At 26.7% G+C, this 12692-nt stretch overlaps 2 protein-coding genes across 2 annotated transcripts; one reads left to right on the forward strand and one right to left on the reverse strand.

The window, feature by feature from the left end:
• Positions 1 to 476: 476 nt before the first annotated feature.
• On the reverse strand, positions 477 to 1950 carry OCT59_011294 (uncharacterized protein; the record flags this gene model as incomplete). The annotated part of the gene is made up of 6 exons (XM_066136408.1): positions 477 to 673; positions 740 to 1106; positions 1183 to 1355; positions 1448 to 1517; positions 1584 to 1805; positions 1900 to 1950. The coding sequence occupies 6 exons, from the start codon at positions 1948 to 1950 to the stop codon at positions 477 to 479; spliced, it is 1080 nt and encodes a 359-aa protein (XP_066001032.1).
• Positions 1951 to 11696: 9746 nt separating this feature from the next.
• On the forward strand, positions 11697 to 12205 carry OCT59_011295 (uncharacterized protein; the record flags this gene model as incomplete). Its single annotated transcript, XM_066136409.1, has 2 exons — positions 11697 to 11942; positions 12044 to 12205. The coding sequence occupies 2 exons, from the start codon at positions 11697 to 11699 to the stop codon at positions 12203 to 12205; spliced, it is 408 nt and encodes a 135-aa protein (XP_066001033.1).
• Positions 12206 to 12692: the final 487 nt, after the last annotated feature.

Here is a 12692-nt window from a genome sequence, read left to right on the forward strand (position 1 = left end):
CGTCTCTTTTAATAAGTTTGAACGGGGAAGTGCTTGTTAGCAAAACGTTTGTCAGTGAAAGTAGTTGTCAGTGAATTGAATGCATCTTCTTTATATAACTCAAATAATTCTTCATCGGTTCGGGTGGTACATAGTAATTACTCCAAATAAAAAAATTTAATTGGCCTAAATATGAACTGATTGGACATTTATATTTTATCCTTTGACTTTATAGGATAGATTTTAATAATAAGTACTTTGAACATCTAACCGGTATGACTATATAGTAGAATATGATTATAGCGAGAGTAACTCCACTTAGATTTAATTGATTGAGAATATATTAGTGTGTAGAACTTTTCAAAATGATCGGCAAAATTCATGTGATAAAATCGGAAAGCTATTACCATAAACATGGAAATAATCTATAATTTATTCAACTATAAAGACATGTCTGCAAATGATACGAATAAAAAAATACATCATAATTGAATGTTCTATAAATTATACTTGTTTATATCGCAGTCATAACTCGGTACGTTAACTTCATCGTTTTCTAATGTTCCTGATTTTTCCATTGTTTCGATTTCTTTAAAACCAAAATTTTCCGATACAACCAAAGGTTCAATATTATTGAGTTCTAAAATTACTTGGCGAATTTCTGGTCTTACATCTGGTTTATGTTGCCAACACTCTATTGAAATAAATAACGACAATTAAAATTAGATTGCAATAAAAAATCATATAATTCCATACTTACTTTCATACAGCGCAACGAATTTATGGTTTGTGCCTGGAGAAGGTTTTTCTCTCATACCCTTAAGGATGTTCGACTTGATTTTAATAATTTCGAAAGGGTCATTGTTTTTTGTTTCAAAATCAAAAGGCATTTTACGACTTGTTAATTCCCAGAATAATACCCCTAGACTATATATATCGGCCTTTTCGGCTAAGGGATATGGATGTCTTTGAGTTTCGGACGAACATAGTCTTTGCTCAAAAAAATTGGGATCCATGTAAGGTATTACACCTTGTACTTGAGTATTACGGTTTGATCCTTTTAGATATGAACATCCAAAGTCCGCTATTTTTATTGTTCCTTTGTTTATTAAGATATTATTTGGATGCTAAAAAAGAATAGTGTTCATAACTAATTAATATAATGAATTATACTGTAAGGTAACACGAATATAGTATACTTACAAGGTCCCCATGTATGATTCCCATGTCATCATGTAACCATGAAATTGCACTTGCGATATCCTTAGCAAATCTTAATTGACTCTCCCATTCAAAACTAATAGCGTCGTTTCTCAAATACTTTCTCAGTGTTCCACCTTCTGCGTATTCAAGGACAAGCGAGTAATTTTTTTCATCTAATGAATATCAAACATGTCAAAAATAATTAAATTATGCATCAGAGAAAAAATAAAAATCATTATAGGTTTATTACATGATCGCTATTTACCTTGCAATTTTGTAAGCCCATGGAATTGAATTATATTCGGATGAGAATTAACCATTTCCATTAAATAAATCTAGAAATAAAATTGTAATTATTTATACAAAAAGCCTTATCATATCATATTCAGTTAGCAACGTACCTCATTAACGATGGCCTCTTTGCTAGAGCTTCCGATGAATTTTTTAATTGCGAACTTTGATGCACTTTTCCAGCATACATTATAAACCAAGGCGGATGCCCCAGAAGCAATCTTATCAAGAATCTTGAAGCCGTGAGGATCATAATGATAAATTATTTGTGATATATTACCATCCAATAATATCTTTACCCTGTTTGCATCACGATGTTCGAGGCGCAGCTTCTATAATGAAGTGGTTAATTAATCGTATTTATTTTTGGCATTCGGGAAGATTTTCTGATGCTTTTAAACTATTGTTCGATAAATATAATGCCACTGATAACCAACTGCCAATTGGAAACTCAAGTGGCGTAACGTTCTCACTCATTATAAAGTAGAAATAACGCAGCGGACGGTGGTTAATTAAAATAAACCCCCTTCAGCAACACACAAAATCCTTTGCTGCGCCGCAAAAAAAAAAACCATTTAAATATCGGGGTTTACGCTTTTTTCTCCTTTGGTTTTTTTGTGGCGCAGTTATCCAAGTCAACCAACTATATAGTTATTTTAACAACTAAACAAAGCAAAATATATGTTAAAATTGACAAGAAACGGAATGTAAAATATTGAATAATAGTAAATCGTCTTTCTCACTTTCTATATTATTGCTGTTTACTTCGTTCTCAAATGTCAACAATTATTCTTTGTTTCCACAGTAAACAGAGCTAAAACAATACTCTAACGGTATTTAAGTTTCATATGCAACCAAAAAGTTGTTAAAAGGGATCTTTTAATAATTGTAGAGAACAAATGACCAAGAAAATCCCAGTCTATTGAACGAAGTGATATGTTTAAGCGGTGAAATCATTATTTTTTTGGGGGGTACTAGGGTATTGGGTGATGATCATTTTGGTGCGACAATTCAAACGTGCATGTTAAATAGAGATTATTGGTCGCATAGAATAGATGATATAACTATGCATAGAAGAGCAGTACATATACGTGTATTATTGCAATTGGGCCTTTTTTTTAGGGCAAAATTAAGATTATCAGTTATTGGCTAATTTGCATAATTTGCACATCATGTGATCCAATTTATATGGCAACGCGTTATCTTAAAAAAAGAAAAAAAATGTTCATAAGAGAGAGCTGTTATATATACTTTTATATAAAAATTTGGACGTATATTGTTAACTAAGATCAGGATTTAATATAAACATACTCGACTATTCTCTTAATAGAAAATGACGAGAGGTTCTTACAAGCGAAATAACGGACCCTGTGCCGTTTGTGGACTGCAAAATTCCAATGAAAGTTTCGAAAATTAATTTTAGAAGCACTTACAAAAAGTTCAAAACAGTTTATATTGTAATGAACTTGTATCAATCAAATTTTTTTACGAAGTTTCTTACTAGAATAATGGGGGCTTCGTTCCTCAAACATAATATTTATTATTATTATATATACATTATATTGTTAAAAAGAAAGACTAATTCCCACGTATTATTTTTAAAAATTTTTTTTAGAGCAAGAAAAATTCATGAGAATTTTCTTGAGCTTTAATTATTATTTTTTTTTTTGATCAATGTTTTCAAATTGTTAAAATTTTTTTTTATTCAGTTGAAATATGCAACTTACGGGAAACTTTATCTCCCAAGCACAATATTTAGTATCATATTTATAATTAAATATGATTAATATCATCGAATTTTTAAAGGTAAGAGAATAGCAAAAAATGTTCATGTTCTTTAAGAATTAAATTATCTACAATGAAAAGAACCCTTTTCCTTTATATTTTGATATCTGTGATAGATAATGGACATTTTTTTATTAAATAAAAGTAAAGAGCAAAATGTTTTTTTTTTTTGAGAAAAAAAAATTGTCTCTTAGAAAGAAAATATAAAAATATTTTCAAAAACTTTATATTTTTTATTAGATTAATTTTTTTTCTGTATTTTTAGAAAATTGGAAAAAAACAATTGTATTTTTTATTTTTCGTAAGAAATTAGAAGAACCTATTTTTTCGCTTTTCTTCTATTTAAAAAAATTAGAAATCCTATTTTTTTTTTCGTTATTTATTAAATGCATCTACTAAATATTTTCTTACATAAAAATTCAAAGTTTATTTAGCAAAACACCATTCTCACTAATATATATTTCACTACCAGAATCATTTAACTGTCAAACATTCATCGACAGTCGTTTCACTGACATTATTATTTTATTATTATGATATTTAGCTACCTAAAAAAGTAAATAGACATGGTAAACATTAACCATTAATATTAATTTTATGTTTGTTACGAAAAGCTTTGCAAATATCCAATTAGAAGAAAATGATTGTGAATATTTTTTTGTATGTAAAAGCTGGTTTCTATTTTTGTTTTAGTATTTGTTTTATAAGTTAATAAATTGAAAACCGACCTAAGTTAGACAAGCATATCTTCAATTTTTTTATTAACACATATTTTTTTTAAGTGTTTGTTAGCAAAATGTTTGTTAGTGAAAGTAATTGTCAGTGAATTGAATGCGTCTTCTTTATATAATTCAAAATAATTCTTTACTATTAATCAGTTCCAATACAATTTTTACAATAATGTGTAAATTTAGCATTTAAGTAGTAATATTTTTAAAAGAGAATTTTACGTTAATAAATACTCCAAGAAATATTTACATTATTTTTATAGAAATAGATTAAAAATTATAAATCTCATGATCTCATCAAAGGTATATCAATTCTTATTCTTTATTAGAACAAATAAAATGAATTAACAGTTTTACAGAAAGTGAAAAATGAACATTTTATAAACAAAGAAAATTTATTTATAAAGTTCCCACTTCGGAAAAAATTGGAATGCTGATTTAATAGGACAAATTATTTTATATAATTATTATATCACATAAGTTTCATCATGGCGGATTTATGAAATACCTCAAAATTTGTCCGTCATGTCAAATTAAATAAATATTTGACAGTCTTTTAGTCACCAAATTTCTATTTAAGTCCCAAATTTATTAGTGAACAGTCAAAAATGAGCTCTAAAAAATTTTTTTGTACCCAAATCTTGCGTCTAACCAATTTTTCCGTTACCTAATCAATTTTTCCAGGTTAAAGGTGCGTCATTATTTGACATTTTTTTTTAGGAAAAAAGCTTAATGTTTCTGTAAGTCAATTTTAATTTCCGAGGCGCAGCAGGGTTTTTGCCAAATTTCATAAATCCGCCGCAATGTAATAATAGAATTGAGGATTATTATTTTAATGATTTGAAATTTTCAAAGGTCATATCAGATACATGCAACTTCCGAGTAATACCCTAAACAAGAATACTCTGGATGCTACGGTGACACAAAATTATATTAAAGCTATCTGATTTATGATAAACAGTTATTTCACATACATTTCTTATTTGTACAGAAATTGGGCTGAATGTTTTTACAATAAATATTATTTTGTGTGATGTGGCTTTTGGAATACATGATAGTGCACTTTGCCACATCAGTTACAAAGACATAAGCCTTAAAAGTGTCTAATTATTATTAGTAATTTATTAAATTTATTAGAAAGAGCTTTGCCAGCTTGTATTGAAATCATACGTTTAATCACATGTTTCTATCATATTATATACAATCAAAAGCCATAATCAGGTGTCTTTTGGAAATTAAACATTAGAATTCATATGATTGACTCAAACCTTATTCACAGCCTCATCAAACTTTATATTAAAATAAGTAAAATTTTATTGATATCTAAAGCCTATATAAATAGTGTGGATTCCACAAAAAAATTTTTTTTTTTGCTTTTTTTTTATCCTATTATCCCCCCTTTTATTTTATTTAGTTAGAATAAATTAGTTAATTAACATGATAAGAAATGTACTATTCATTCAGTTTGCATATAAATAATATAAATAATTAATTTCATTGTGCTTATGGGTTTTATTCATACTTGATGAATAATATTATAAATATAAATCAGTATTTTATACACATTTTTAAAAGTAATCATTATAACATTGAATATTTATCAACCATTTTGATGTTTTAGTAAACTGGATTTTACTGTTGGCAATAACAATGAATATGGCACTGCAAATACAAGTTTTGCCACTACCTAGATCTGAAAGTGTAACAGAAATGCAAATATTCAATAAGAGAGCATTTTAAAAAAAATTTTTTTTTTCATTACTTGTCAAAGAAAAGAAAAGAGATTTTAATGTGTTTAATTTATTCATATCTCTTACTTTAAGGACTTGCGCACTATTCAAGTAACAGATATCCCCTTCTATATTAAAAAAGATGACATTGTTGTGGCCTTTAAAAGATTTGGCAACATTGACTCATGTAGAATCCACGCTCATGCTGATTTGAAAGTTCAACAGGCCAGAATCATTTACGATTCTGCAGTCACTATCACACAATTCAATGATCAATGGGCTGTGTATTGCTATTCTACCTGCCTACGCATCACCCTCTGCCATCTCTCATTGGAACAGAAGAAATCGTGCAGAAAACATGTCGCTCTGCTCACTCAACTCCCAGCTAACACTAAAGACATTGATTTGACCCCACTTTTCTGGCAATTGAATGCCAAGGCAGTCAATGTTCCATTATCCTTTAACTCCTATAAGCCTAAATGGTGGGCCTATGTCACCTTTGGTTCTCAAGAATTACTTGACGCTGCGATAGAGAAAACCGTTGCCCTTCAGAATCGGCAATAGATTTCATTAATAATTATATATTATTGGATGATTAAGCTATATAATAGTTTGAAAAAAGAGGATATAAATGCTCACCATTCTTTTAAAATTTTTCACTCTTTATCCTTCTTATCAGAATGGGTATTAAAATTCTATTACTAAAAGAAATGTTACAAATCTAAAATTGCAAAGAAAAAATGCTTTTATGCTTGTTATATAATTTAATTATTAGAGAATAGTTAAAAAATAAATGGCTACTTTTCTATGTTTTAATAGTTTTTGAGAAGTTGTTAAAGAAGGGAAGGGCTATGAAAGGCTATAATCTATAGAGCAACAGAAAAGTAAATGGGATAAATGAATTAAGTACATGTCATCAATAAACTATCAGAAATGATAGACATCCTCATCAACATCATCGTCATCATCATCATCAACAACAACGCCAACTATTTTTTCATCCAAGGATGTAAAAATTTCTAGAAGAAGTTCACAATATCTCAAATTTCTTGCAATATACACAATTATTATTAATATGGTGCAGAGTATTAAAAAAATGATAAATGTGCTTTATCTTTCTCAGAAAACTTATAATTGTAATTTAGTTGTGGAGACTCAACATACTTGGTTATAAGTATAATATTTAGGCTTTAATATTTTTACACTTTAATTAATTTCATTGAAGTTATTAGTACATCCTTATATACTATAATATGATATAGGAAAAGCAAATATCCAATAGAAGATTGGAAAAGATGCTTATACAAATATTTCTTGAATGGTTTATAGAACAATTATCAGAGGATTTAAAGAACTGAATTAAAACTCTAAAAGAGTTGGATGAATTTATATTAAAAAAAACTTTATTATAGATATTAAAGGATATTAAATTAGACACATTTTTACTGTTTCAACTCACATCCATCTAATAATTTAACAAGACAATGGCCCAAAACATAGTGGTTGTTACAATTATAGTTAGATAAATATTATACAAAAATTATTATTTATAATCTTATGGCTTAATGATTTTTAAACTATATCTTGATTATTATTTGGTACCGTCCAGCTTGTCAATTTCTTCTCTTTATAATAACAAAAGTCCAATGCCTATATTTTCAAGCTTTAAAAACTGCTCAAAAATTTAAGATTTGACAAATTGAAGGTGGATATTATATGCAAGATTCTTAAAATACTCTTAGATAGAAAATTTCTAGCTATAGTGGAGTTTATAGCCTTGGTGGTCCAGTTCTTGAATAGTTTATTATCAGGCGCAGTAAAATTTGTAACAGCTGGATGGTTATATTAATTCATAATTTTAAAATATAATGAATATACATTCTTATACTGGCCATTAATTAGATTTAAAAAGCTATAAGCTAAAAATTCTCATGATTTTTCAAACTGTTACAGTTTCATAAGTATACCCTAAAAAAAAATTAATATGAATATTAATAACTAAACAAAGTATTGCTAGTAAAAATTAATATTTAATATAATTAGAGAAACTAGCAACCTTTTATTCTCTGGTTTTTTAACAAAGCCTTAACGTGCAGTACAAATAGGTCGGATATATATGGAAAGTGGCATTTTTGTCTTCATCCATCACTTCCGTGCCCACTATTGTTTACTGCCATTTTTTTGTAAATGCTGCACAAATTAATAATAAGAATTTAAATCCTTATCACTATAATTAATAGTAATAATTAATCCAAAAATATAAGATATTGATGAATTTATAGAAAAAGTTTCACCACAAAATTATTCATTTAATTTCTTTGTTAGCAAAAAAAAAAATAAAGCAATAATCTACTAGTCTGGAGAAAAACTATATAAAGAAGATGTAAAAGTAATATTATTGATATATTTTTTTAAAGTTTTTTTCCCTACAATTCTATAATGTCAAACAATAAGGATATCTATTAAAAATGATCCTAATATACTCATGGCGCAGGATTATATTAAGTCACATTTATTACTTACAAAACAGAAGACTCAATTGCATATTTTAACACACAATGGAGTTATCATATCAATAAGGATATTGATAGAGTGTTGCTGCAACTATCTAAGTTTCTAAAATATGTATAAATTGATATTTTACTTAGAAAGTATGAAAATAATTATTAGTCAAATGAGAAAAGAGCAACATAATTGTTATCAATTATATTTAGATAGAATTTATAATTTTCAGTATTGCAATATACTAATTCACAGGATTCTTGTTTTACTGAATAATTTTTTTGTACTTTATTATAATTAATTAACAGCAAGCATTTAGAAATCAAACTCAAATTACACCTCATATAATGGAAGAATTAGTCACAAAAGAGATAAGCCAAAATTGATCAATATGAGTTAACAGTTACAGAAGAACACAGTGAATTGGTAGATAATGAAAAAATCTTTTTATTTTCTTGAAAAACAAAAAAAGAAAATAATACTACCTAAATTCATGAATAATTTTAAATATAATGTTAAAATTAGTTATGACCATGAATTCATTGAAACTGGGATAAATGTTTACAAAGGAATTTTATCTTCAATTTCTTCAATTAATTAAGAAAAAAAAAATAGAATAGAATGAATCACTAATATTTTATTTTTATTTAAGTATGCAAAAAATTAATAGAAAAATCAATTAGCCAAAATACAAACATAATGATGAGGTGTTAATAAAAATACAATTAAAGTAGAGATAAGCTTATATAACATGAACCAATATAATCTTAAAACATTTGTGAACTAAGTGATGAAAGAGGAGACCCAGGAGATAGAGAATTAATTGTTGATGGTGTTAATTTTTGCAAAAGATGACACTTACTAATCTTGGCACAAAAAGGAAGACATCACTTTTTTATAAGAAAAAAATCTATTTCTTTAGTGTTACAAGTTATTATAAGTAAAAGAAATAATAATTATAATAATATTTGTTTTAATATGAAACATCTACTATATAAAGAAGAAATCAATTACATGGAAAGAATCACAAGTCCTACCCTCTCTCTTTCTCAATAATTTTTTTTGTGAACTTTTTGTCCAATTGTGTTGTTTTTTTCGTCCAATAGGGGTTGGATGATTTGGACATGCATCTGATTGGGTCAGACCATTTTCACATCCAATAGGGTTTGGATATGCATCTGATTGGGGTCAGATTTGATTTTTTTTATAATTTCATCAAATTATTTATGTTAATAATTTTCAAAATTTATGCCACTTTTTTTTATTTCAACTGAATTCTTTGCTAAATATCCTTGAGTTATTTATATCAATGTTTAATTCAGAAATTATTCTAGAATTCAAATTATTTTACAGAAAAAAAAATCAAAAAAAGTTTGATGGGTTCAAATTAAAAAAAAAATATCAAAAAAGTCCATTGTTAATGCTGAAATTTTTATTACAAAAAAATCCTTTTACAGAAAAAAATTTTCAGTTAAGCATTTTATTGAAAAAAAATATATAAAGTTATAGTATTTAAAGATAGATTTATTATCTTAATATATGTGATTAAATATTCTTGAAACTTTAAGAAAAAAAAAATCACTTTTTATTCATTAATTTCAACTGAGCTGAATATAAAAATAGTAATTATTAGGAAGAAAATAATTTTTATAGAGATTAATAATTGTAAATTAAAATCACATTACCTCCTTGGAAAAAATTATAGATTTTAAAATTTTTTAATAATCCTGAATTTTTAAGAGGAAAAGAAAATTTGAAACATGAAAAAAAAAGAAAAAAAAATCGTATTTTTCATTCTTTTTTTTAAAAAAACAAAATTATCAATTTTTACCTTATCCTCATTTTTCCACTTAAAAAATTGAAAAAAAATGGAATTTCTATTTCTTACAAAAAATCATAGATTAAAAATATGGAAAATAAAAGAGGAAGATAGAGCAGAACAGGTTTATTAAAAAGGAGAGTAATGTTAATCAAATAATGTAATTCAAAATAGTAAAGTTTAAATTGATTCATTTTGTTAAATTCATAATATAACTTTTAAATAATCCAGTGGTTATCAACATTTCTACAAGAATCTTTCATGCTTATAAATCTTTCTAATTCCTAATAGATTATAACAAGGACACCATTTTAAAGAAGAAACTTTACCAATTGTATTTGAAAAAGCTATTCTTTTATTTTTATATAGAATATAAAAGATGTATTGGTAAAAAGCCTATTCAATTAACAACTTTTTGGTGTATATGGCAGAAGTATATTTTAGAAGTCAAATTCTTTTCTCCATAGTGTTTATAATTTTTATGTAATAATATGTGAATCACAAATAAGAAGCTGTTTCTCCCGATATGGCAATATAGCCAAGTGTAATGTCTTTACTAGGAAAATGTACCAGCATGCAGTCATCATTTTTGACTTCTTTGATGCTATTTTCACCTTTGAAAATGAATGGAGTGGAGATTTAACACAAAAATTTTGACTGCCACAGAAACAAAAGTAAATAATGAATTATCTCCACATTATGAAGTTAACTCTACTTGGATATAAAATGATCATCTCCTTTATTAATTTTTTTTTTTCCAAAAGAACTTTTTTCATTTTAAAAATGTCCAATAACAATAATAATGACTCTGACGAATACAAAATTATTGAAAGTTAAACCTTTCAAATGCTTCATTTGGAAGTTCCCTACATCAATCAATAGCTATAAAAAATGATTTACCAAAATGAATGACAAAGTTAATACTATATGTTTTATACGTTAATATTGTTTTTTCAAGTGTGCTGATATGACTGCTCAACTTACCTATATTAATAACAAAATCATAGTGGCATGTTTAGAATACAGACCTTTATAAGCAAAGTATAATGCAAATATCTATATAATTATATTATTACACTGTTAAAGAAAAAATGAAAATAGTTTCATCAGCTAATAATAGCATTTTTACTCATCAAGATATAATAGGTTTGGTCACATTGTCTCAACACCTTTGCACATAAATATTCATATCAAATAGTAAAAATTGTTGGGAAATTTGCATTAGATGATCTTTTCTATATTTTGATGATGCGAATGAATTTATTATATAATATTATGATATTTATATATATATTAGAGGAATTATGCAAGTGAATATCTACCTGAAAGATTACTTAATATAATAGTATATTAGTCAAACTCAACTGATTGAATTAACACCAATAACACCGCCATAAGTCCATATGACTTTTAGTGAAAAATTTTGCCTAATTAAGGATGCCATAGAATGATCTAAATGACTCAGAAATGAAGTCTTGCAGCTCACAAATTTATTTTATCTAGGACAACTTTTGGAAAAATATGCAGAAAATAACACAGTCTGAAGTTATCATGTGCAACAAATAGCCACTCATTACCGAATGGTAGCAGTTCAAATTTATTACATATTCTGCACAATTTGCAGAATTTATATAATCAGAATAAACTCAAAAGAATGGGATGGATGGAATTAACACCACAATTGCACTAAGAAAAGTACAGTTAAAAGCAGGTTTATCTGAAAATTTATTAACCATGAATCATATACTGCACTTACAAAGCGGTGGTGAAACAAAACTTTGCTTACTGCTCACTTATGATCTTGGCCTACAACTTACAATAAATCATGTGACAAAAGACTCTTTCACAATTGAAGGACATGGAGACAAAATACATGATGAATGGATAAAATATTTTCAATTTAATGTTCTTAAAGACATGAAAGACCAACTCTTTAACTTCAAAACAATAATTGACTGATCAGATTTAGCAAAAATTGGAAAGTAAAGATAAATTTTTATGTTTAGACAAAAACTCTCTTTCCTTTTTCAACTGCAGCTGATGGTAATGACGTAGATGCTGTAGCTGATGGTGTAGCTCACAATGGTACAACTGATGATAGTGATATACTTTCCAATGATTCATATAATACTGAAAAAGAAGGTCAGTATAAAGGCACCTGGAAATGAAAGTCCTATGATTATATTGTTATTGCAAAGCCTTGTTACCTTCTGATTATTACCAAGTATATAAAAGAAGACAAATATATATGGCATTAATCAGAGGCAAATTGTGACAATAAATGAAATTAAACATGTCCTTGAAAAATATAATATAAAATATTTTAAAATAATAATAACTACAATATGTTTTAAGACAGATGGGTTAAGAAAATGAAAGTGATGAGGAATAATAATCATCCAGAATACTTAGGGATATGACTTCCAATTTCAGAATCTTTACGATCTCAATCTTTTCCATAACGAGACAACTGCATCAAGCAAAGTTTTTAATTTATTCTTTTTGAGCATAGATCATCATAGTCAGTTATATTAATGTCTTTTTTACTTTTTGAACACAAATCATTTTACAGTTTATTCTTTTTGATTGAACAAAGCTTATTACACTCTTTTAGGCTTCTTCCTTATTTTATTATTATTATATTTTAATTTTCCT

This window comes from Rhizophagus irregularis, chromosome 19 (assembly GCF_026210795.1).
Source record: "Rhizophagus irregularis chromosome 19, complete sequence".
Taxonomy (NCBI): Eukaryota; Fungi; Glomeromycota; class Glomeromycetes; order Glomerales; family Glomeraceae; genus Rhizophagus; species Rhizophagus irregularis.